General features: G+C 40.2%; 1 protein-coding gene across 2 annotated transcripts in view; it reads left to right on the top strand.

The window, feature by feature from the left end:
• Positions 1-27,241, top strand: part of LOC124596418 (targeting protein for Xklp2 homolog) — a 165,111-nt gene that overhangs the window by 112,444 nt on the left and 25,426 nt on the right. For both annotated transcript variants that reach the window (XM_047135549.1, XM_047135548.1), the window contains exon 8: positions 6,752-6,904. In XM_047135549.1, the coding sequence (XP_046991505.1) occupies positions 6,752-6,904 (153 nt within the window). The remainder of the gene's footprint in view (positions 1-6,751; positions 6,905-27,241) is intronic.

Below are 27,241 nucleotides of genomic sequence, written 5' to 3'. Positions count from 1 at the left end.
GTATTGTCACCAATTAGCCCACCCAGATGTAAATACTGACCCCGTGTTCGTGATTTTGAATCACCTGTGCACACAGATTTTAGTCCACTCAAACATGCATGTTTTGCCACTTTAATATGCTGTCTCTAGTAAATGTGCAATCATCTGTGAGCAGCACAAAGCTCAGAAATTGGCACTAGAATATGCGTCGTTGTTAATTCCACTGTGCAAACAGTACCCTTAGTGGGTAGTCCTCCTCTTGTAATCCCTGGACTTTCTGCAGATGGTATGGGTGGAGCCGGTGCTCATGGACGACATTCTTCATGGCACTTTTACCCGTATGCAGCACCTGTGCCACCTGCTGAGTGCTGGCGGCTGAGCCCTCTTCGAACATTCAGTATGTCCTTCTCCAACTGTAGTGTTAGAGCCAAATGTGGACGACCCGCATCACGTTTTGGTGCCTATAAGAGAGCAAACAGTAAACTAAGGATAGTATTCACAAGTATTAAGCACAAAGTGCTACTGCTTTGCTGTTCAGTGAAAACACTTCAGGCACAAAATACCTATGTGCAACTTTACGGCTTCTCTGAGGCATGTCTCTATGGCTGCAGAGCTTAATTGGCTATCTTGTTAATATTATTAATTTAAACTGTTCTGTAGGGTTAACAAAAGAAGACATTCAGAAACGTTATGTAGATACTAATTATGTTTGCAGTTCGATCTAAACATCACCCTTACAAGCACAGTAATTTCATAGCAAGAAGGCCAGACAAACAGAATGGTTAATCGTTAATTTTATGCTGCTAAAATTCACAAAACTGTGAGGTAGAGCTTACATGAATATCAAATTTGCAATTTAAATGCATGAACAAGCTGATGGCATAGTAACCCTGCCGATGGAGACCATATAACATCGAATGTGAGAAATAATTTGTGTAGTGGTAACTTTTGTAAGCTTTTATCGAATAACGTGAAAAATGTGCCCTCTGTTTAAAACATATCGCTGTGCAAAACGAAACTGCATTTTTTACAAAAAAGATCCTATTCATTTTTTCTTTAGGTCTAATAGTTTGCTTGAAGAGAATGAGAGAGTATTGGAAATCCTGCACTAGGCACAAGCTCTGTAGCTTAGATAGTTTTTGTTGGTCATCTTGAGGTAGTTTTCCGACTTGATTGACCACAAGTGACCTAATTAAAATTGTTTATCCCAACTTCCTCTACACCATTGTTGGTAAGTTACGGTTTACACCATCTATAAGGTGGTAAAGTGTCTTTTGTGTTAATGCAGTGCTCTGAGGATCTGATCTTTCTTGATGTCCTATTTTTCTCATCTCTTAGAAAAGCTGCAAAAATTATAAAGATAAGTAAATCTATATGTGCGCTTGATTTACGTCACATTTGTTTGTAGCTTGGGAAATGTTTCCTTCAGCATGCGATTTGGGATGCTGCTGTTGCAGTCTGTCGACGAATCTTTGCTCTGCTTGCTAGTGTCATCAAACGTTATTGACCAAACAAGCTACCGCTCCTTTTATCCAAGAAGGATCTGGCTCTTTGAGTCAGATCAGGAATGAATTGCCCATTTCTAGAGGAGACGGCACGGACACTCCAGGCTGGCTGGATTCAGGTGTACAGCAAGAACGAGGGGGTAGCAAGGGTTCAGTCGCCTTTGATCTGGTCTCCATAGCTGACAACAAAAATTTGGAGACCACATTTGATGGAAATAGAGCATGTGAAAGTGCAGTCTATCAGAAGGCCAGCAGGTAGTGAGCTTGCATTTCTGTTGCTAACAAACTAAGGCCAGCAGCTATTAGGAGTGCACAATGGTGTGATGCCACCTTGTGGCAGAAGAGAGAGACTGTAATGATCACTGAAGTTACTGAAAATCAGTGAAATCTGATCAAGGACAGCAAAGAAATACACAAATATACCATTGTAAGGAGAGAATTAAGAAGTATTTTTTTAAGTTATTTCAGGATCAGAGTTTCATTAGGATTCATGAACTGTTAAAATTAATAACTCTTTTACACATTCAGCAATTTCTACAAACCATGTCTCAATGGCTACAATTGAAGGAATTCTGTCAAAGCATGATATCAGAATCTTTGTAACTTAAATAGAAATTGAATTCTAAGCGGGAATGTGCATTCCGTGATATAAAAACCTGAATTTGAGGGAAATAATTTGTTGATCAATAAAAATAGAAGTATGCTAAATTAGTTTTTGAAAGCTATCTTAGCCTGTGATTATGTAATAGTTTTTAATCATTTAGCAACAAATTTGTATATCCTAGATATACACTGATAGAAATGGTAATACAAGGTCCGGCAGAAAAACCTCCCCTTTAAGGAAAGCTAATAAAAACAAAACCAAATAAGGTAGAATAATTTTATTTATACTAAATAAAAGTACATATTATGCCATTTTAGAAAATACTCTTATGGTCTTACTTTTTAAATAAAACATCCCTTAAATGGCTTCCTGCACTGTCGACACACTGTTTGAGTCTTTCCCTGAAGTTATTCATTACTCTTTGAGTCATTTCAGGTGGAATAGCTTCAACCTCTTGTGTAATTGCTTCTTTCAGGGCTCGTAAAGATTGTGGACGTTGTTCATAAACTTTTGCTTTTAAATAGCCCCAAAGAAAGAAATCACAGGGCGTTAAGTCCGGCGATCGTGGGGGCCAGCCAATGTCTCCACGCAACGAGATCACATGTCCAGGAAACATTTCCTTCACCAATGCCAGTGACTGCCGCGCTGTGTGGGCAGTAGCACCATCTTGCTGGAACCACACATTCTCTATTTCACCAAAAAGCTCCCTTAGTTGCGGTTGGAGAAAGTCGCGGAGCATGGCACAATAGCGTTCACTGTTGACGGTTAAATTCCTGTCATTTTCTTCGAAAAAGTAAGGACCGATCACTCCGGAATTGTAAACAGCACACCATACTGTTACTTTAGGGCTATGAAGTGGTCGTTGATGAAGTTCTTGGGGATTGTGTTCACACCAGTACCTGCAATTTTGGCTGTTCACTGTTTCGGCAAGATGAAAGTGTGCTTCATCAGAAAAAATCACAATATCGTTGGGACGAATGTTCCGAAGAAGGTCTTGGCACAAACTTACACGGACACCACAGTCTTGTTCACTCAGTTCCTGCGTAGTTACAATTTTGTAAGGATGCATTTTAAGATCTCGATGCAAGATTCTTCTCACACTTCGATCAGATATCCGTAATGCTGCCGCATGCTTTTTAGCGGATCGTCGAGGAGATTGTTGAACTGAAGCTCTAACTGCATCAACATTTCCGGGGCCTGTTGCAGTCCGTGGTCGTCCAGGTGGTTTCCTTTTTAATGCGGAACCTGTCTCATGAAAGTTAGCAACCCAAGAATAAATTGTTTTCTTATCGGGAACAGGGTCCCGTCGTCCGAGCGCAAAGCAAACGCGAAAAGCACGTTGAGTATTAATAGGCGATTCGCCATTTTGAATAAAATCTTCCACTACGGAGGCACGATGTTCACCAGACCACGCCATGGCGTACACTGAAAACGGCACGTAGGCAGCTACTTAACGACGCGCCCCCCACCACTCTGCTCCTTCTACTGTCCGCTGCACGTTACTTTGTAATCGGGGAGTTTTTTATGCCGGACCCTGTACAACCCCCCCCCTCTCCCTCCCCCCCCTCCTGAAAGCAGGCTGGTTTGATTTTGGATTCAAAAATACCACATTATTCCACTTTGGGCTACAAAACCCTATTTTTCACCATATCTGTTCAATGCAATGGCCTTACACCATACTTGGAGAGCCTGTATGCCTGCATGGTACCACTCTACCGGTTGCCGTTGGAACCGACGTCTTGTTGCATCCCTTGGAGTGTATCCTTCATTGAACCAAACAGATGGAAGTCGGAAGGTGTGAGATCCAGGCTGTATGGTGGATAAGGAAGAAGAGTCCAGTGAAGTTTTGTGAGCCCCTCTCAGGTGCATAGACTTGGGTGAGGCCTTGTGTTGTCATTTGCATTTTTGTGGCAATGAGCATACTCAAGTTGTTTCTTCAGTTTCCTGAGGGCAGCACAGAACACTTCAGAGTTGGTCATTTCACCATGAGGGAGGACATCAGAGTAAGCCCTTCAGTGTTCTAGAAGACCAACACCATGAGTTTACTGGCTGAGGGTGTGATTTTGATCTTTCATAAGAGAGGTGGTGTGGGTTGCTGTCTTGTTTCTGGTTCAAAAGGATGAAACTACGTTTCATCACCTGTGACAATGTTCGACAAAACAACTGTCACGATCAGCCTCATAACGTGCAAGCAGTTCTGCTCAGATGATCTTTCATTGCTCTGTATGGTCTTCTGTTAGATGGGAAGGAACCTAGTGGGCCCAAACCTTTGAGTACCACAACTGGTGGATGGGTTTATTGGCAGTACTGACAGACACATCCAGTTGTGCAGTGATGTGTTTGATCATGTTCTTTTGATGACATCAAATGAGTTGGAGTTAAAACTGCTTGTTACTAGCCAGCATTTGGGAGGTAGGACAGGTGTGTAAGACCTCGTTGCAGTGATGACAGAAGACTCTCAGCGGCTCACAATGCTTTTTTTCCACTACCAGGTCTCTGTAGACATTCAGCAAACACCTATGAATACCTGTGATGCTCTGGTTTTCTGCCAAAAGAAACTCAATGGCAGCTATCTGCTTGGAACACACCTCTGTTACAGATGCCATTTTGAAGGTTACATATAGTGCTGCCACCTATCGGAACATCATGAAACTATAGAGGTTGAAGCGGAAATATTCCACAATGTCCCGTAGCAAATTCTGCATTTTTTTCCAACCAAAACTGAGTGAGTGTTACTTCCCTGTGATATGAACTTTGATATAATTGTTTATACGCACAGTGCACAACACTTCCTTAAAAAAAGTAAAAAAACTCAACAATAGCAACAGTTGTACAGTATATTAATCAAACAGATTGTCAGTAGCGGCACATTCTCCATTGTTTTTTAAAAAAAAAATTAAAATAGCTTTTTAACGAGAACAGTAACTTTAAACTACTACTATTTTTTTGTCATTAGTGACAAACAGAATTATGAAAATGATATGCTATGTGATCAAAAGTATCTGGACACTTGGCTGAAAATGACTTAAAAGTTTGTGGCGACCTCCATTGGTAATGCTGGAATTCAGTATGGTGTTAGCCCATCCTTAGCCTTGATGACAGCTTCCGCTCAGGCAGGCATACGTTCAATCAGGTGCTGGAAGGTTTCTTGGGGTATGGCTGCCCATTCTTCACGGAGTGCTGCACTGAGGAAAGGTATCAATGTTGGTCGGTGAGGCCTGGCATGAAGTCAGCGTTCCAAAACATCCAAAAGGGGTTTTACAGGATTCAGGTCAGGACTCTGTGAAGGCCAGGCCATTGCTGGGATGCTATTGTCATGTAACCAATCCGTTACAGGCTGTGCATTGTGAACAGGTGCTTGATCGTGTTGAAAGATGCAGTCGCCATCCCTGAATTGCTCTTCAATAGTGGGAAGCAAGAAGGTGCTTAAAACATCAATGTAGGCCTGTGCTGTGATAGTGCCATGCAAAACAACAAGGGGTGCAAAGACCCTCCGTGAAATACTTGATCACACCATAACACCACCCCATTTGAATTTTACTGTTGGCACTACACACGCTGGCAGATGACGTTCATCGGGCATTCACCATACCAACACCCTGCCATCGGATTGCCACATTGTGTACCGTGATTCGTCACTCTACACAATGTTTTTCCACTGTTCAGACTCCTTACACTCCTTACACCAAGCAAGGCATTGTTTGGCGTTTACTGGTGTGATGTGTGGCTTACGAGCTGCCGCTTGACCATGAAATCAAAGTTTTCTCACTTTCTGCCCAACTGTCATAGTACTTGCAGTGGATCCTGATGCAATTTGGAATTCCTGTGTTGGTCTGGATATATGTCTGCCTATTACACATAAGAGACCCTCTTCAACTGTCAACGGTCTCTGTCAGTCAACAGATGAGATCAGCCTGTACACTTGTGCTGTATGTGTCCCTTCACATTTCCACTTCACTATCACATTGGAAACAGTGTACCTAGGGATGTTTAGGAGTGTGGAAATCTCGCATACAGATGTATGACACAAGTGACACCCAATCACCGGACCACGTTTGAAGTCCGTGAGTTCCGCGGAGCACCCCATTCTACTCTCTTACAATGTCTAATGACTACTGAGGTCGCTGATATGGAGTACCTGGCAGTAGGTGGCAGCACAATGCAGCTAATATGAAAAATGTATGTTTTTGGGGGTGTCCGGATACTTTTGATCACATAGTGTAATGCAATCATTAATCTTGAGTAAGTAAAACAAGACACACAGTGTACCAACATAAAAAAGTGTTGTTGGGAAATATTTTATGTACACCCTGCATATACACTATGTGTATAGGTAGTCTAATAAAATGCGAGGAAGAAACGATTAGTTACTTCAGAGGAGTAGAATAATAACAGGAGAATTAACCCCAGTTTGCTATTTTTCAAGTACTATATGTATTTTGCCGTGCTGCTATCAAAAATCTATATATGTTGTTATATTTTTACAATTGCTTTGAAACATCCTTTTCAAGTAAAATTTTCCTGTATCTATAAAATGTGTACAACAGGTGTTGAGTTATGGTCTTTGACTGAAACTGTTCACACGTTAAGAAATAACCCAAACAGCAGTTGATGGTGTTTTATGTCATTTCTACATTCACAAAACTTGTCTCTTTCTTACTAGAAAAAAGTCGCAGAAGCAGTAGCTAACAAGGATATGGAGCAGAAAGGTGTAAAGAAAGCAACACCTATAAAGCGTGTAACAGTACCTGCACCATTCACATTTGAGGAGAGGGACAGAATAAGACAGCAGCAGAAAGAAGAAAAAATAAGACAGGTAAGTAGAAAATATTCATAAAATAAATCGTAAGAGAGGCAGAGTGAATGTTAATCCATGCAAAAATATTGTTTCGTAGGAACTGTTCATGGTCGTGTCAGAAATTTCACTGTTCACTAACTCCTCCATTCATTGTTAGCATAATTTGTCTTCAGTAGAGTCAATACCGGATAAAAACCAGGTACATTAATGCAGGAAAAAAGATTTATTTCACATTGTATGTTAAAGAGAAAATTATCAGTTTAAGGTAAAACCTTGATCATGCGAAATTCCATACCTTGGCTTAGTGGTAAGGTACCTGCTGTATTGGTGTATATTGTTATCTCACTTCATCCTTTAGTGCTCAAAAGCATATGAGATAAAATTACAGTACAGTGTGTAGCATTGTGTGAAAACTCTGTGTGTTCATGATGGCTCCTGTTGCATAAAAATTACCACCTAAATTAAGAACTTGGATTATGATAGATGACACTTTTTGCTGCTGATAGAGAGATTGTTCTCTGTCGAGCTTGCAATAAACAGATGCTATATGATGACCGAGCTTCAGCAACATATACATATTGTAATGTTGTGCACACAAGGAACAAAGCAGTGCCGTTGTCTTAAGTTTCTAAGAAGCAAATGTTATTGACGCATATGCAAAAGAGTCCAAACTCCACAAATGAATTTTTGCGTGGTAAGTGTTCCACTATTCCAAACCTTCTATAGTACAAACTTAAAGTGCCTGTTTATGGCACATTGCTGCAGTAGTATTGTGGGCTACAGATTTTTGGAGCCTTGAGCTTCTCACAATGTAAAAAATAGGAATTATTTCAGCTTCATTTAATAATTGCTTCAAAAATTTTGGTGTTTTCACGGTATTCGGTAGACAGTGCTTCATGGCCACAGTCTGACGGGGAATTTCATTCTCTAAGTGCCAGGCATTCAGAAAAATTTGAAGTTTGTCAGCTGAGTTAGCCCATCTCAGAGTCAGATAGTTTAGTGAAAGTCAGATCAGATGTGCACTGTGCTATCAACCAACTGTTGACCAGGTGAGTGACGATACTATCAAGGTGGCACCAAAGTCTTCGGTCTTTTTGCCTCATGCAGGAAACATTACCAACAGTCTTGGTCACATTTTACAGAAATTTGATGTAAAATGTGTTTTATGGCCACTGTAGATTTGGACCATTTTGGGATCTGTAAACAATGATCCTGGTTTGGTAAGATGGGCATGTATCATATTCTTTGAGGCTGTGGTGTGTCATACATTGATTAGGCCATTAGGATGATGGAGGACTGGTGCACTGAGCATAAGCATCACACTCGCTTACATCAGCTGAGCAAATCTGCTATTGCAGAACATTGTTTTGGTACTGGTCATTCCATGGAATATAACATGGAGATTCTGGCATCCACTTCCCACTATTGGGATAGTGTTACTAGAAAGCAGTTGAAATTAATTTAGCAAGTGACCGTATAAATACAGATGGAGGGTTTTGCATAAATACTTTGTGGGATCCTGCTGTTTTCCTTGGCAGAAAACGGACAGAGTTAATGCTACCTCAACCTTCATTTACTAGATACATCTTGCGTTGGTTGTGTGGTAGTGCTAGTGTTTGCGCGCGCGCACACACACACACACACACACACACACACACACACACACAGAGAGAGAGAGAGAGAGAGAGAGAGAGAGAGAGAGAGAGAGAGAGAGAGAGAGAGAGAGAGAATGGTCTGCATATCGAGCTATAAAATTCTCTTGCACAGTACTTCCTTACGGCATTTGTGCCTTGAAAATAACAAGTTGTGCAGCTGTCCATTCTACAGTAGGTTATTTTGTCGGTTACAGTTGTTAAGTGCTGTTACCTGTAGGAATTGAGGAAGAAAAAGTTCTTGGTACATATGCAGAATATGCGGCCTATTTGCTGGAGGTGGCAACTGCCCTGTGCATATCCTGTCCACATTTAATCCATTACACCTGTCTTCCCCTGGTAATGTTGCAGTGTAAGGTTTAGTGTGCAGCATCTACCCAGAAAAGCCCAACACCGTGTATTGCTTTGTATAGAATTGCTGCTGAACCTGGCATGCCACCAGAGCCTTTCCCAACAATATGGGGTACATGAATAGAAGCTGGTAGTTTTCATATTGAATATTCTAAAGCCATGACATCTGTTACTAAAACTTTTCCAACAGAGTCTTACATTTCAGTACAAGAGGCACAAAACGCTTCCACTGAACATGCATTGAAGCGCCAAAGAAACTGGTACAGGCATGCGTATTCAAATACAGAGGTATGGAAACTTGGCAGAATGCAGTGCTGCAGTTGGCAATGCCTACATAAGACAACAAGTGTCTGGCCCAGTTGTTAAATCTGTTACTGCTGCTACATTGGCAAGTTATCAAGATTTAAGTGAGTTTGAATGTGGTGTTATAGTCAGCGCACAAGCGATGGGACACAGCATCTCCGAGGTAGCGATGAAGTGGGGAGTTTCCCATACGACCATTTCATAAATGTACTGTGAATATCAGGAATCCGGTAAAACATCAAATCTCCAACGTCGCTGTGGCCAGAAAAAGATCCTGCAAGAACGGGACCAATGACAACTGGAGCGAATCATTCAACAGACACAAAGATTTATGCCTTGCTTGGGCCCATCAACTCTAACGTTGGACAGTTGATGACTGGAAACATGTTGCCTGGTCGGACGAGCCTTTTTTTTTCAAATTGCATCAAGCAGTAAATGTGTATGGGTATGGAGACAGCCTAATGAGTCCATGGAGCTCTCGCGTCCGTCGGCCGTCGTAATTTAATATATTATTATTATTGTTATTATTATTTTTTGATTGTTGCCGACTTACGTGGTGGGCCTTAATAAAAATGATATTTAAGTTGAACAATGTAATAAACTTTTCATATTACTTTCCTCGGCTAGTCAGTTAACTTTAAAGCAAGAAATCTTTAGTTATTAATTAAAATTGCGGCCCACACACGCGCGAGAGTATTTTTCTTACCTCCGTTGACCATTGTATTGTAGTCGGAGTCCTGGCTCTGGCTCTCAGCTATGGTACTGAAAATAAGAATCTTAAAGCTAAGTATTTCTGCAACTTCGTGCGGCTGTGGAGAAAAATTAATATTATGCTAATAGCGGGCGAGTTTTCCGCTTCCGCTAATTTTTCATAAGTTAATATCGCCACGTAATGGCGTCGTTGGCTGCATCGGCCGCTGCGATTGTTGAGCTGTAAATTACTTGAATGCAGGTTAATTCAAGGAAGGCGGACATGAAATCGGGATCACCTCTTACAAATTAAAAGTGCACAATAATATTAAATAGTTATATTATATGTTTAACTCATACAAATATGCTTACATTTGTCAGCACACGCAAGATGTCCCTCTAGACACATTCAAGACAAGCGAAGAAGTGAAGTCGACTAAAAAATTAACAAAAGAGCGTATCTTGTCGTCTCTTTAGATCATTCTGTCATAAATTATTTCTTTGCAATCTAAACCTACACAGAGAAATTATTATTTTACGGCTACATGATAAAAAATTTGGCACTGGGGACGCTATATTGCCCCCCGAAATGTTTGTGTCATAAAAAATGTTCGTGTTTTTTGACACAAATATTTCCACTTTCATGTCCACAGTGTCCACACGCAGATTTTTCTTTCACAGTTTACATATGTCACATCGTATGTTGTAATTACTGAGGTGCGTTGCACACAAAGTGTAATACAGATGAAGTTCAAGGTATACAACCACGAGTTAGTCCGGAATATTTGAAGTCCCAGGGGTGTCAACTGTTCGCTCCCCATTTGGCGCGGCCGTAGGGAAACCTGGGGAAAACCTCGGCGGAGCGACAGACTAACTGCTTTGGTCACTTTCACTTAATTGTTTCTGGAATGTCATTGGAGTACAGGATGTGCATACAAATATTTTTGTTGCACTATGCCAAAAAATGAGGTCATTAAAACAATTGATTGCGGTGTCGTTGATGATCTACGCCGCGACGTTTGGCTCGCGACGGCGTCGGTTGGTGTGTTCGGTGCTCGGCGTTCGCGGCGGCTGCGGAGAGGTCAACGCCCGCTCGACGCCAGCGTGTGTCTCGCCGTCGCGGAACGACAGAATCAGCTGATCGGCTGCACCGTTGGCGATGCGCTTCTGTCTCGGCCGGGCGTGGCGGAGTGGGATGATATCCGCCCCCCGCTCTTGTTGGCAGGAGTCAGCTCTGCTACGCATCTCCGACGTAGTACATGAAACACACACACAACCAACGTAATATTTGTTTCCCGCTGCAGATGGTTACGCTAGTGGGAAAGGAGCATTTATTAGTGCGGCAGTTGTTGTTAAGTTTTCGCCAGTTTCCGAGTGTCAAGCCAGCACTGTCTTGCAGAAAACATGACATGGATCTTCTCCCGTGAATGAAGTTTTGTTGCGCCACTGTTTCCATTACACGTCAGTTTTTGTCTTGATACAATTATTTATGTTTTCGCCGCACTCGCAGGCACTGGTGAGTGTCCCAGTATGAGTTTAGCACAAACATTCGCCGTTTCTGCGGTCGCTGTTTTGCAACAGTCCACGCATCGCATTCCAATCTCGCATTATTGTGCTCACTGAAACTACAGTCTGTCCCAAAAATATTGACGGTGGGTTCACTTCACGTTAACAGTTCACATTTATAAGCAAATTCACAGTTTTTCGTGCGTAATATTGGCGTTTGGCGTCCTCACCGCTGTTGAACGTTCAATACTAGCACTTCACTGTCCATATCACAGTTTCACCTTCACAGTTTTTCACACTGTTTAAAGTAACTGTTTCAATTAGTTCACAAACACTAATGTATTTCATTCGGTATGAACTGGATTTTGGCTTGTGCTGGATTTTACCAGTCTCTCGCACTACTTGTCTCTTTTCCTTTTCCACTTAGAGTCGTACTTGCCTTCAGATTTTTTGACTATACAATTGTATTTCCGTCTCATCTGAGGTCAGTCCCCATGTCATGTCTGCCCACTCATTGCGTACTTGCCCTCCAGAGCCAGGCTCGACTTTACAAAACCTTGCCTCTCGCATTACTGTACACATTTTATAATCTAGGCCTAGCGTGCAAGTTCCTAGATTAATGTTAGATTTGTGACTTTTGTTTACACTACAAATTCGTGCAAATCTCTGCCTTAGCAGATGGCAATATATTTTAACAGTGCTTAGCGGTAGTCGCGTTTACTGATTTGCTTTGTACCTTGTCCACAACACATGAGGTACCTTGGGTGATGTACACCCTGCACTCACATTGTTAAGTAAATTATGCTTGAGCATATTTCAAGATCGGTATAGACATAAATACATGGAACAACATATACATTATAATATTAAATTTTCATAAGTTTCATTACTACTACAGTTCAAAAATATTCATGACACTCTAATGAAAAATTCTGTCATCATTACATGCTATTGAATTTTTTTTTAAATATTTTTTAAAGCATTTTTCAACATGAAATTTTTAACATATTCTTAAACCTACGTTAATTTTTTTTCTTCAAAATGCAATTGTTTAAAAATACTATTATTCCTTAACATCTACAAAATTGAATCGCACTAATCTTGTGTGCCTCATTGTCTTTAAATATTACACTAAAATCGGAACATTTACACACAGAAAAAATACACTATAAACTTAACCTACTACACACAAATGTAAACGTTGCTCTACTGAGCGAACTTCTTTAAGTCTTTGTAAGTATTTTTTCTTATTTCCTTGGTAACTGCCTCCTTATTTGACCACGGAATGGTGTAGTTTGCGTGACAGAAAGTATCGTGAGGTACCACTTCGATGTTATAGGTGTAGCCCTCGATAACACGGGGTTTTTCCGAAAACACATTCTCATAATCTGTAAGTAGCTGAGTCAATTCGTTTTGTTGTGCTTCAGTCAAATGTTCTGACTCCCTAACTTTCATGGCTATCAGCTTCCTTTTTTCCTCTTTATCTTCAGTAATAAATTCTTTATAATACGCTTGTCTTGTACTTAAGTCAGAATATAAATTCATTACCTGTATTCCTTCGAATCTCGTTTGAAAGCTCCGGCAATATTTACTGTGCACTTCCCGTGTCCTCAACAACGGCAAAACTACACGTCTACCCTCATTCATAAGGCTTATTTCCCCGCACAAGAGGTCGATTTTTGCGTCCCTCTGGCGTAAAAATTCCATCCCCAGGATGCAAGCAACACCTAATCCCCTAACTACTAGGAACGAGCTTTTCATTGCTTCATTTCCTACCGTAAAGTCGACTTGCACCTGGTGCTTTATGATATGAGATTGTGCACCTATTGCACCTGTTACACGACAGTTCTTCACTGGCAATACTGGTATTCTATTATTTTGACTCAAGTACTTGTAAAAATTTGCACTCATGACATTGGTTGACGCACCGGTATCGACTATTATCTGTATTGGTGCTCCATACATATCTGCTTGCAATATAGCCTGCACAACACTTTTGTCGGTTCGGTTACATTTCTGCGGTATGTCTACAAGTTCCTTTTCTATTTTTGTTCCTTCATTGTATCTCAGCATACAAAGTTTATGGCTGTCGTCCGTGAATGTGCCCTCACTACACCATCCTGCAACCAACAACAGAGAGCGTATTGTGGCTGTCTTTAGTTTAACGGATGAGCATTAGTGGGTTGACAGTTGTCTGTCACTTCCACTAACCTCACATTGTGGTTCTGGTTGTTGTTGTTGCTACTGTTGGGTTGGCCGCCCTGCCTCCCCGATGGTGTATTTTGATATTGTGTATGGCTCTGGTTTTGTGGTGGTCGGTTGTAACTCCCTGACATATTCTGTGACGGACCTGGGTTGGCGTTCCATTGTGGCGCTGTGTTTTGTTGCCACTGTGGTGTCGGTTCGTTACGACCACGCCACTGGTTTCGGTTGTTCCGCCATTGCGGATTGCCGTTACCATTATATCCATTACTCATGCGTCCATCATGATGTCTCTTTCGATTTTCACGATTATAACCGTTGCCGTTATAACCATTGCCATTGTTTGTGCCTTGATTTTGTTGCCGGTGCTCTTCCCTATTCCCGTTACCATTTGGTACTAAGTTACTACCATTACTGTGGCTGCTATTGTAATCGGCTTTTTGTTGATTACAGCCTGCGTGGTTCCACTTGTTTTCGGTTTTCATATCTTCGATCAATAAGTCAACAGAATCCACTATTTCCATGAATTGTTCTATATCGTATTCCGGCACATTGATGAAATATCTTTTAATTTCACTGGGCAACTTCATTTTTATTAATCTGATTATGTCACGATCGGACATTGGCTCGTCCCAGTACCTGGTTTTGTTTATATACTTTTCGAAATATTTGCGTAACGTTCCCATCTTAGGATTGTACATTTCTGGACTGTACAACTCCTTTCGTAGTCTTTCTTGGACGCTATCGGACCAGAATTTTTGCAAGAATGCACCTTCAAACTGTTGCATCGTTAGACATTTTTCGGACACGTCGGTGGCCCACAGTGCCGCGTCACCTTGAATAAGGGAGACCACGAACTGTATTCTTTGTCTTTCCGTCCATGTCCTGGGAAACACATTCCTGAAGCTATTAATAAATACAACAGGGTGGACATTTCGTTTTTCGCTATTGAAAGGTTGGAATGTCCTGTGTTTTATTACATTGTCCTCTGTTTTGCACGTCTGATTGCTACATTCTGGGACATTCATCACTTCGTGATGTACGCTGCACGGTATTGCATGTTGTTCGTGCTCATAATTCGCATTAGGTTGCGGTTGCGCGCTCGCACCCTGGCTACCGTCAGCGTTATTATAGTAATCAGTACGCGGAGTCGGATTCATGATCTGTCCGCCACTGTTTACATTGCTTTCCAACGCAGACAGTCTCCGCGCGACCTCCTGTTGCCAATTTGGCAACTCCGCAGTCACACGGGATTTGATCTGTGTTAATTCGGCACGTAGTGCGGCAGCGCTAGCGTCAATATTTACACTCGCGGCCGCATTCGCTTGTTCTACAGCTGTTTTTACATCGCTTTCAATCTTTGCAGATATCTCGCGATCCTTTACTTCTAGCCATTCATTTAATTCTTTTTCTACTTTTTGAGCTTGCACTTCCAAATATGCGTCAATACTTTTCCGTGCATCTATCTCCACATTATCCACGCGGTTGGTTAAAGTCTGGACATTGTCTTCAAGCCTAGCCTGCGATATCTGTAATTTTTGCATCTCTCCGGCCAAGCTTTGCACAAGATCGGGGATCTCTTTGCAAGCGTCCCGCATCTCGGCAAGTTCGCTTTGGATACTATCTAGCTTTGCTTCACTGCGCTGCTCTTGCTCAATGAGCATTTGCGTTAATTTTTTCTCCTGCTCATGCAGCATCTGAGCCAGTTTTTCGTCTCTTTCCCTATCTCTTTCTTCTAACCTGCGCAGAAATTCAGCAAAAGGGTCTGCAATCGGTGAGCATACTGGTGCCCCGCTTAATCTAGCACTCGATTGGCCCCCCTGCCCAGGCAGTGGAGTTGTTACTCTATTCCCATTCTGCTGTGGAGCGTCATTCACCGACCACAGATCCTCGCCCCCCACTCCGGAAATTATGTTATCCGAGGCGGTGGCTTGGGATTCGTTTACGTATTGCAAATGATCCTCACTTTCCATATTAACAGAATTTTGTTCTTCTGGTATGGATGCTTTAGGTTGTCCTATCTTACCCATACTAAATTCACTTTAAGCCACTGACAAATCTTTAACACTGATACACACACGATTAATTATCCCCTCCAAAAATAAACATTAAATACACAAAACGAATAATTATCCCTCCAAAAATAAACACATAAATACACAAAACACCGAAGGTATCTCATGTGCACATGGGTTCGATATTCCGCGCAGAGCTACACAGGATGCTTGCACAATAGGCCTTACCTTACTTATTTTTCTTTCTCGCAATCCTTTTTCTTTTCTACACTTTTTCCTCTCCGGATCTCCTCAGGGTGTGGTTTTGTTGTTGTACATGTAAAAGAATTCATACAAGCATTAATATTTTACAACAATTAGACACATACATAATTACATTCATTACAATAGAATCATTTTAATCGGGCCCCAAAGTTGCTGCGCCAATCTCGCGTCCGTTGGCCGTCGTAATTTAATATATTATTATTATTGTTATTATTATTTTTTGATTGTTGCCGACTTACGTGGTGGGCCTTAATAAAAATGATATTTAAGTTGAACAATGTAATAAACTTTTCATATTACTTTCCTCGGCTAGTCAGTTAACTTTAAAGCAAGAAATCTTTAGTTATTAATTAAAATTGCGGCCCACACACGCGCAAGAGTATTTTTCTTACCTCCGTTGACCATTGTATTGTAGTCGGAGTCCTGGCTCTGGCTCTCAGCTATGGTACTGAAAATAAGAATCTTAAAGCTAAGTATTTCTGCAACTTCGTGCGGCTGTGGAGAAAAATTAATATTATGCTAATAGCGGGCGAGTTTTCCGCTTCCGCTAATTTTTCATAAGTTAATATCGCCACGTAATGGCGTCGTTGGCTGCATCGGCCGCTGCGATTGTTGAGCTGTAAATTACTTGAATGCAGGTTAATTCAAGGAAGGTGGACATGAAATCGGGATCACCTCTTACAAATTAAAAGTGCACAATAATATTAAATAGTTATATTATATGTTTAACTCATACAAATATGCTTACATTTGTCAGCACACGCAAGATGTCCCTCTAGACACATTCAAGACAAGCGAAGAAGTGAAGTCGACTAAAAAATTAACAAAAGAGCGTATCTTGTCGTCTCTTTAGATCATTGTCATAAATTATTTCTTTGCAATCTAAACCTACACAGAGAAATTATTATTTTACGGCTACATGATAAAAAATTTGGCACTGGGGACGCTATAGAGCCTGCATATCAGCAGGGGACTGTTCAAGCTGATGGAGGCTCTGTAATAGTGTGGAGCATGTGCAGTTGGAATTATATGGGACCCCTTATATGTCTAGATACGGCTCTGACAGATGACACATACATAAGCATCCTGTCTGATCACCTGCATACTTTCATGTCCATTTCGCATTCCAACAAACTTGGTAATTCCAGCAGGACAATGCAACACAACACTCCACACATCCAGAAGTGCTACAGAGTGGCTCCAAGAACACTCTTCTGAGTTTAAACACTTCTGCTGTCTGCAGACATGAACAGTATTGGACATACCTGCTATGCCTTGCAATGTGCTGTTCAGAAGAGATCTCCATCCCCTTGTACTCTTATGGATTTATGAACAGCCCTGTGGGATTCAAGCTGTCAGTTCCCTCCTGCAGTACTTCAGACAGTAGTAGAGTCCATACCATGTCGTGTTTTGGCACTTCAGCATGTCACCGGGACCCTACACGATATTAGGCAGGTGTATTAATTTCTTTGGCTCTTCAGTGTAAAATTGAAAATGCTGTTATGTGTATGTATAGCAACTTCAGCTTTCTTGGCAGCAGCATTAAAGAATTATAATTGTTCAGAAGTCGTTAGCAGTTGATGCGAATGTCAAATACAAGCTGACTGGCATTTTACACTGTTTTGTCAAGAAATCATGCTTGACTTTTGCTACCATCTGTAAAGTCCTCAGTGGGGAAAAAGAAGGTGCTCTGGCAGAGTTCTTTTCAGGGAGATGTTCTTAAAATTTGCTATGTCCACGTCATCCATGGTATTATTTTCCTCCTACAAAAACATTTTTTTCTGAATAGCTTCATTCTATAGTGTGTTTGGAGAAGTACCTGGTTGTTCACTGTGCTTCAGAATGGAAGATAAGATAGGGTACTCAAAAATTTTAGTAAATATATGTGATGGAAAATAATTTTCTTTTATTAGTGCTGCATAGACTTCCACAATAAAAAAATTAAGTAATATAAAATATACTGAAGTGGCCTGGGGTGACGAGCCACTTTTGTGCAGAGTTGGGTTGAGGGTGTGGGTCATGGCGAGGGCTGCAGGCTGTTGGTAGCTCAGTGAAACAACATTCAAAGGTCAAAATTTTTTTGAGATTACGTGCTACTACACTTGTGGCATGGCGGCCAGCCCCCTTTGGCACTTGGCATGGATGGCTCATGGTGCACTGTGGTGGCCCAATAGCCAGCCATCACATCTCCAGTCAGGAATGATGACATCCACGGAGCCTGCTCTTCAGAGCATGCACCATGTAGACCCAGCTTAGCTGCTCGCTGAACGCACCAGTGGCGTGGAGGTTTACCAGAGTACTTGCAGGCAATGATAGCCTCCAAAGTCTGGTCAGTGCTGAAGTGAGGCTGATGGCAACTTACCAGTAGGAAGATGCCAAGTCCTAGAAGGAGGACTTTGTGCTAGAAGGTGGTGGTGGAGACCCATTCTCGTGGCTGCTGTCGCATCCCACTCTGATGCGTGGCATAGTCCTCTTGTCATCATAGGCACTGCTGGTTAGTGACTACTTCTGCTGAAATTTGACTGTTACTTATACAGGTTAGAAACCCATTTGCTGTGCTGACACTGCTTGCAGCCTTGTATGGAATAACAAATCCGTGATCCAACAGTGCAGGAACCATTTGACATCTTCTGCATGTGCTCGGTCTTTCCACTGCGTTGACAGTATTGCCATGTTAGACTTGGCCAACTTCACAAAGCATAAACAACTGTGTTACTACATGTGTCAAGCTCATTTCTTGATGCACGCCGGCTGCTTACAGCTTGTGAATTTCTGTGGGTGAGCTGTTATTTACAACAATTTTCGATACCAATGGTACTATACTGTGGAATCAAAAAGCTTGCTCCCTGTGGTTATGACCACAACATGATTACTCTTTGCCAATTACAGTAACACAAACGACAAGGATGCTTACACGTAATACTATCATACTACTTCTTACTGTAACTTAATCATAGTGCCCGAGTGGCTGCTAATAATTATTGCTTTCCAATCTTAATACAATGAATATCTCTTCACAGCACTCAGCCTCAGCTCCTGAATCACTATATTTGGTTAATACGTAATTACAGGGTTCCCACGCGCCTTAAAAAGGCCATATTTTAAAGTTTAAGGCTCGAACAATTGTATTAAAACCTTTTGCGGAAATAATCGCTCGTGTGTGAGACAACAGCCACGAAGGAAAGCAAAGGGTTACTGCCCACATATAATTTGGCTACAGAAAGAAGGCAGTGTGGGGGGAGAATGGGATATATCAACAGTTGCCTTGAAAGGGCCAGTGTTAGCAACTCTCGGATGAGTGCACTTCATACCATACAGCATCTATGATATATTGTACTCACGATTGTAACAAGGGTTTATGCACACGTTATATAGACAGTGAGCGCCAGATGTGGTATCAGACTTTTTTGTAGGAAAACATGTAAAATTAAATTCAGGCTTTCGTAACTCAACGATCCCAAACATCCACTACTGTTAGATCACTGACCTTGGCAAATGGCTACAATGGGGAACATAGGACAGACTACACAAAAGTCAACGAAACACGCCTACATTACACGAAGAACAAGCCATCTTCATTCCGTGCAAAACTGTAGAGGGCTTGCGTAATTGAACAGCAAATTTCTGGTATGCATGATGTTGCATTCTTTCTGCCCATTCACAGTGGTTCTTTGTGTCGCTACTGCTGCTAGATTTGGGTAAGTAAGGATGGCACGTGTCTTCATCCATAATTAACAGATTTTCTGTGTGATGAGAAGAATAAATGTTCTACTGAACCATGCATTGCCTTTCCATTCAGTTCTTCTAGTCAATACCCTGTGGGCTAACACTTTTTTAGTTCTTTAATGCAGATTTTGTTGAGTGCTACTGCCTTTTAGTAAAAATTCCAAAGTTCCATAAAAGGCAATGTTTTTCTAATGATCTTTGGGATCAATAGTGACGAGCGTTGGGTGCCTATGTGAGACTCAGCCCTGGCATCACTTGCATAAGAGATTGAAGATGCTAGAGGATAAGTGCTTATTCTTTATTGGCAGTAGTTGCCACGTAGTATGCAGAGGCGCTGTGGATTATACGGCAACTACAGCCAAGAATGAATAGACGTTAACACCCACGGCGCCTTCGATCTCCATTTATGCATGTAACGTCAGGACATAATCTTCCTCTATCTACCATCTCTGATTAACAAAATTTGAATTGATATGTCCTCTGTTGAATCAGTTGTTTAATGTTATCACCTTTAAGAGCCCATAATGGGTAAATGAGTGTTTAATCTTCTTTGTTTAAAAAAAAAGTCGAGTTCAAGAATTGGATTACACTATATGGTGACAAATTCAAAGCAAATTGCACTGTGTGCAACAAAGATTTTGCACTTTGATAGGTGGGAGAATTGTTCTAAAACTACATATGAGCAGTAAGTATATTTTCCATCATTTTTCAAACATATTTATTTTATTACAGTGAATAATGCTATGCAGCAGAATAATTTTGTGATAAAATAATTAATACAGAACAGCCTCCCAAATTCAGAACTGCTCAGAACTTTCGACAACTCTGGGTTAGAAACAGAGATCCCGAAATATCATTTGAATTTGAGACTATGAACGACATAGATATTTCTGTAGACAAGGAGGGTATCAAGATATCCCATGCACAGCGTAGTGCGTGGATTGGTTGGTACTAGCTTGTTTACATTTGCTTGTAAGTGACAACATTCTTGCAATATATGATGAGAGGGGGAAAAAAAAACCAGAAAGTAAGTGAAATCATTCTTGTTTTCTTTTAAAATACTGATCTGTATTCTATTCTTATTGCAGCGCTCGTTCCTTGCGCCAGTCATCCTATTATAAAAGAATTATGAACATTTAAAGAGGTAATTTTCATTCTTTTTGCAAGAGACTAGTTTCTTTTCCTCAGTTCTCTGAGAGAGAGAGAGAGAGAGAGAGAGAGAGTATATGTGTGTGTGTGTGTGTGTGTGTGTGTGTGAGACTATAAAAAAAAAAAAAAAAAATTTTCTTTGTCATTTTTCACGTTGATGCAAGAATGTAAACTAGCAAACAATTGACGTGTGCCACTGCAAGCGAAATATCTCGAACATTTCCATTAAGAGATACCATAAAAACTGTTTTAGTTTTGGTATACGAGCAATTTTCTTTCTCTCTCCAATCCTGTAAACCACCATGACTTTGTGGCCTGATGTAAGGTCCATTTGCTTTAAACCTTTATAATGCTGGAGCCACAGCTGCATTTATCATCACAAAGCTTTGCGCAATCATACGATACGCGCAAATGTAATCAGCCATTATTGGCTACCGTCGTGAATATTAGAGCTTCTCTCCAGCTACCGCCCTGCTGGCGATAACATAGTGGCTTAGCGCATTAAATGTTGTGCTGCCTGGACGGATTAGCTTTGCTCACTTTGACTGTTGTTCTCGGACTGTTGTTCTACATTCATTCAAGCATGAAATAATTGTTAGCACACTTGTAGAAATAGAAAACTCGACAAGTCTATAAATTGTGTAGCGGCCATCTCGGATAATGCCAGGATAAAATTACGAAGCTGCTAATGTGACCATCGCTTTTTAGCAAGCAAAATAAAGGGTGATTCATGAAGATGTGCAAATATTTTAATATGTTATTCTACAAGTAAACTAAAGAAAAAGGTTAATACAAACATAGGTTCGCAAGTCCACAAAGGTTTAGTTACGGAGTTAGGTCTAATAAAAGTTTTTGCCTGAAATTTAGCAACTTCGCTAATATGAAGCCATTGCAAAACTTTACGATGTTAAAGTAAAGCACGATTTTCATGCATTTTGTTGTTTTTGGGCTGGTGAATCTAATAAAACGTGTTCCAGGCAGGTATCTGCAGTAGTTTTCCGGAACATCCAGAGAAGAAAAGATAATTATACAAGTAAATTTGATTACTTTTCATTAAGAATGTAGAAATGTTTGTCATTCTTGGTAACCATTAGTAAGTTGTTTGTCGTTTTCTAACCTTTGGGACTACTTTTACGTCTTCTCGGTGTGTGACCCCATTACCAGCCCCCTTTTTGCCAGCTTTTCGATTTGGTCTCACCTTTTGTGCCTTTACTGTGTGTGTTTAATGTTCATTATTCTATAATTTGACTCCCCTGACTGGATCCATCCACTTTTGGAGGATCCTCTTTCTTCTGTGACTCACTTCAGAATCGCAGGACTGATGACCTCATTGTTTGGTCCCACAACCCTTCTCAATTAATTAATCAATCAGTCAATTTCCTAACCTTGACAAGAGTTATGTTTTTGTATTGTTCAGTGAAAGAACATAAGAACAACAGTGTATTATTTAAGTGAAACCACATAGTAACTGTTGTACTTTGTAGATTATTTATGAAATAGGAATGCGTTTCAAATTTATTTATGGCAAATGTGATGGTAATGCTACGGCTGCAGTTAACGATTATCACGTACGTTATCCAACTCGGGGGATTCTGAATGCAAGAACCATTAGCAGAGTATTTCGAATGTTGCGGGAGACAGGTTCTCTACGTAGCGTTCATAATCAGTAAGTGCGTTCGATAGATGAAGATGATGATGATGATGATATTATGGATGCTGTTCAACGTAACCTGGGTACTAGTACACGACGTATCTCTCGACGATTAGGCATTTCACAATTTAAGGTATGGTACTGAAGTACCATAATCTGTATCCTTACCACAAACAAAAAGTGTATCATTGACATCCGGGAGATCCTGCTCTTTGCTTGGAGTTGTGCAACTAGTTAAATACTAATCAGCAGATACACAAATACATATTATTTACTGACGAGGCACAGTTTACTCGAGATGGTATAAACAGTTTACATAACGAGCATGTGTGGTCTGAAGAAAACTCACATGCAACAGTGCAACACAATTTCCAACAGGATTTAGCATAAATGTGTAGTGTGGTATAACCAACACACACTTCATTAGGGCTTCATTTTCCCAGGATGTCTAACTGGCGAGGCATACTTACAATTCCTTCAAGATGAAATGCTTGCTTGAAGATGTACCACTTGCTACGTGTTTGCAAATGTGTTTTCAACATGATGGCGTGGCTCCACATTTCACCAACACCGTTACTACACATTTAAATGAACATTTTCCCCGGAAATGAATTGGTCGTGGTGCTACATGTCTGTGGCCACCCAGATTGCCCGATTTAATACCAATGGATTTTTGTTTATGGGGGTGAATGAAAGACACAGTTTATGAGGACAAAGTCAATACACATGAGGCATTACTTGCTCGCATTATGAATGCAGTAGACAGAATTAAGAAAAAACCTGTGAAACTGAAATGAGAAGCAAAATCTGTTCATACGCATGCAGCTAAAGGCAGTGAACTCAGTGGAGACATTTTTGATCATTTATTGTGAATGTATTGTGAAATTGTATGCACACTGTACAACCTCCTCAACTCTGAGCTTTGTTTTTTCTGGTTTAACGTGAATTCACGAGTGGTATGGTATTAATAAAAGCAGATTATCTGACGCATTCAAACAGTTTCGGGGGGGGGGGGGGGGTCATAAATCTCGTTACATTCATTTATGGACGGTCCAAAATCAAACTTATCAATTCAATTCAGCAGCACTGCACAGAGGACATTGTAATTAATTGCACTATGTGATTGTTGGCTTGAGTTCGGGTTTGAGAAGTTGTACGGTACAATAGAAATTTGATGGCATGATAAAACTTTTAAGACCTTAATAGTAAATGTGTACCCAAATTTAACTTGCCTTCCATGAAATTTAATATACATATGGCAGCTAATGAAAGTTACATTTTTATTTTCTTTTTTAGGTAAGAGAGATTTGATGTTAATGATGGCCAAAGAAACAGCTGCCGTGAACTTAAAATTATTTTTAACCAAAAAAATAAAGGTGGAACTAAAACGTCCAAATCGGTAGTTTTGAAACAAAAAGAGAGAAAAAAAAAATTAATGAAGCAGTAGAACGAGTGGCTACTGTATCAAATCACATTTTTAAAAATTTTGTGTTGGATGCCGAAATAATATGGGCAATAAAACATATGACTAATAATTTTTCATACAAGTCGTGTGCGGGTGTCAGTAGCGTTTTCTGCAAATGTTTCCAGGCAGTGACATCGCAAAACAGTTTTCATGTGGACCAACTAAGTGTGCACACTTGGTCAGCTTTGGGGTAACGCCATATTTCATGAATGCACTGTATAATAAAAGTAATTATGTATATACTGCATAATAAAATTAATTATGTGGATAGTTTTGCACTGTGCTTTGATGAAGCATAAATTTTTACAGGCCAAGCAAATGGATTTACACATCTGTTACAGGTAGATGTAATCAATAAAGTAGAAACACAATATCTGCATTCTGCTCCCTAGGTCACAGTACTGCTGAGGATGCTATGAAAGCATTTTATAATCTAACAAGTAAACTGAACATACAAAAGTTCATTCAGATTTCAGTGGACGGTGCAGCTGTTAATTGGAAACTATTTGGTATGATTCAAGGAAATTTAAATTGAGAACTCATTAAACAGGAGTGTAATTTAGGTAGCTGTGGTCTGTATGTGACGAATAATGCTTTTAAGAAAGAAGTGGCATTTCTAAAAAATTTCAACAAGTAAGAAAATTTCATTTAATTTGTGTAGCTGTTGGTGATTTGAAAATATTCCAGCAACAGAGAGGACATAAAAGATATGGCATGCTGTGAAACATTTTGTTTTTTGTGTGGGGGAAAAAGCAGTTTAACAAACCAGGTTCAGAATCTTATGAGACATTAGAGAAAGCTACTGAAGATAATTTGATAACTGTGAAACTTAATTTTTCCTTATCTGTTGCCAGAATATTAACCCCATTCTTAGAAAAGTATCAAAACAGTAATCCAATGTTACCTCTTTTGCTGAGGATCTCAGGTGGTTTGTTCTTGACCTTTGTATAAATTTTCGTATAATAAAAAAAGCATAGATAAACTAACCTCTGCAAACTAACTATCAGAATTTGATTTGGCAGATAAATCTATCCATACAGAAATTAATAAAATTATTTTATGCTTTTTAGCAAAAAATTGACTTTTTGAGAAAGTCTCTGAAAAAGATAACTTTAATTTAAGATCTGTTACTCATAATTTTTTGATTTCACTAGTTAAAAAATTGCTAGAAAAATCTCCAACTATCTCACTAATGGTTTAAAGTTTATCTTCTTTAGATCCAAGGCAGATAGCATTAAATCACTTTGATTGTTATGCCAAAATGAAATTGGTGTTAAGAAACTTTGTGAAAGCTAAAGTTATTAGAGATAATGATTGTGAAGTGCTGCTATAGATTATAACAAAGTGAGCAAGTATTATCTGATATGATCTCTTTCGAGTATGTTCTTGACTCCAGATTTTTCAAAGCTGCACAGTGTCATCAAAAAGTTATTGATTTTATCTCGTGGTCAAGCAGATGTAGAAAGAGGTTTCTCATCAAACTAATTTATAGAAGTGGAAAATATGAAAAGCAAAACATTTATTGCCCAAAGAGTAATACCTGACACACAAAACACACTGGAGAATTAGTTAATTGTGAAGTGAGCAAGGAACTTCGTTTATCTGCTGCTAATATCAGGCAAAAAATATGCAATGTATATTGAAGAACAGAAAAAATTGAGGCAAGCTGAAATGCAAGGTTCTAAAAGAAAAGCCGTTGTAAATGAAATAGAAGAATTTAAAACCAAAAAGAGGATATGATAAGGTGCTATTAGTGAACTAGAGAAATGTGCTGATGATTTGGGGGATAAAGCTGAAAATGTGGGAGATATGAAATATATTTTCCAATAAAACAGTTTCAGAAGATTAACCAAGGGAAAAAAAGAAGAATTGACAGGAATAAAGTCTAAAATTGAATCCATGCTGAAAGACGTGAAAGTAAATTAGAGTATATAATTATAATTAATATGCATATAGATATTGGTATAGTATCTGTATAAAATATACTTACAAAATACATATTTTAAAGTGCCACAAAGTGACCTTTAATTGGTTTTGCTAAATTAAAAAAAATTATTTTAAATTTGCAGCTTCTTTTTTAGTTTTCTCTTTAGAATGAGTGTTTTCACAGGCCCTCAAGTCCAAACTTTTCAGATCAGGAAAAGAGTGGGAACCCTGTTATACAGTATACCCTTAGGCAATGAAGTGCGCCACTTGCTCATAACACATATTGCAAAACTAACATTGCTGTTTAGACACCCATGGAGCACTCTGTGACTGCTCGCCACATAATGAGCTTATCAATTCAGTTACACACATAACAAAAGGCTCATTGACTCTCCATGATACAGTTAAACTAAAAGACTATGCTCACGCCACCACATGTTGACAAAACTGCAATGCTGCCTTAGTTGAGTCAACTTCCTCATCCACAGATATTGGTTGCAGGCATTGTAGATCTCTCTTCTGTCACCAGCTGAAGTGGCGCAGAGTAATGAGCTACTTCTGTGCAGGGTTGGTTGCAGCAGTGAGTTATGGCAGGGGTATAGGCAGAAAGTCAAACATTTTATTGAAATTTCATGCTAATGCACTTGCAGCACTTCGGTGGAGCAGCCAAGCCCTATTTGGCATGTTCTGCACTTGGGAATGCTCTGATACCTTGTGAGCTTGCTCAGCAGTGTGTGCCCCAGTTAAGTGCAGTTTAGCTGCTCATGGAAAGTGCCAGCGACATGGAGGATTGGGGTGACAGCCTCTAGGACTGCAACTCGCCCTGTGAGTGAAGGTGCGTAGTACCAGGATGCCCTCCGCATAGAAAGGTGAGTGAATGTTCCGCCTCGGTATCGGTTTTTTTGGCCGCCAGGGCAGGAGTCTGGCGGCGGCTGCTGCTGCTGCGAGCCTAGAGGTGGCTCATCAGTAGGAAGGGGCCAAGACCTGGGAAGGACGGCCTGGTGAGGCGAACATCTACCCTTGTGGCAGTTGCCTACTGTCTCATCCTGGTCCAGTGCTTGGCATAAGCCTCTCATTGTCGCAAGCACTACTGGATTGTGACTACCTCTGCCAAAATTGACAGTAATTTATATGGGTTAGAAACTCACTTGTTGTGTCAACACATTGCCTCTAGCCACGTGCAGAATGAAAAATCCGTGGCATGACATAGAAACAGCTTGGCCTGTTCTGCAAGAGTGTCTTCTTTCCACTGCAACAACAGGATTGCGGTGCTCAACTTGCCCAGCTGCAGATTGCATAAGCAGCCTTGTCTTCTTAATGTGCTTTTCGTGTTTATGTTAAAATGCACGTTAAAATAATACTGTAGGCTATGGTGTAATTCAGAAGTTAATTTTATTTGAAATTATTGTTTTACTTTGAAATCTTAACAAAGTATGTTCATGATTTTACATATTT

This window comes from Schistocerca americana, chromosome 2, assembly GCF_021461395.2.
Source record: "Schistocerca americana isolate TAMUIC-IGC-003095 chromosome 2, iqSchAmer2.1, whole genome shotgun sequence".
Classification (NCBI taxonomy): domain Eukaryota; kingdom Metazoa; phylum Arthropoda; class Insecta; order Orthoptera; family Acrididae; genus Schistocerca; species Schistocerca americana.
This window is presented reverse-complemented; position numbering and strand designations above follow the sequence as displayed.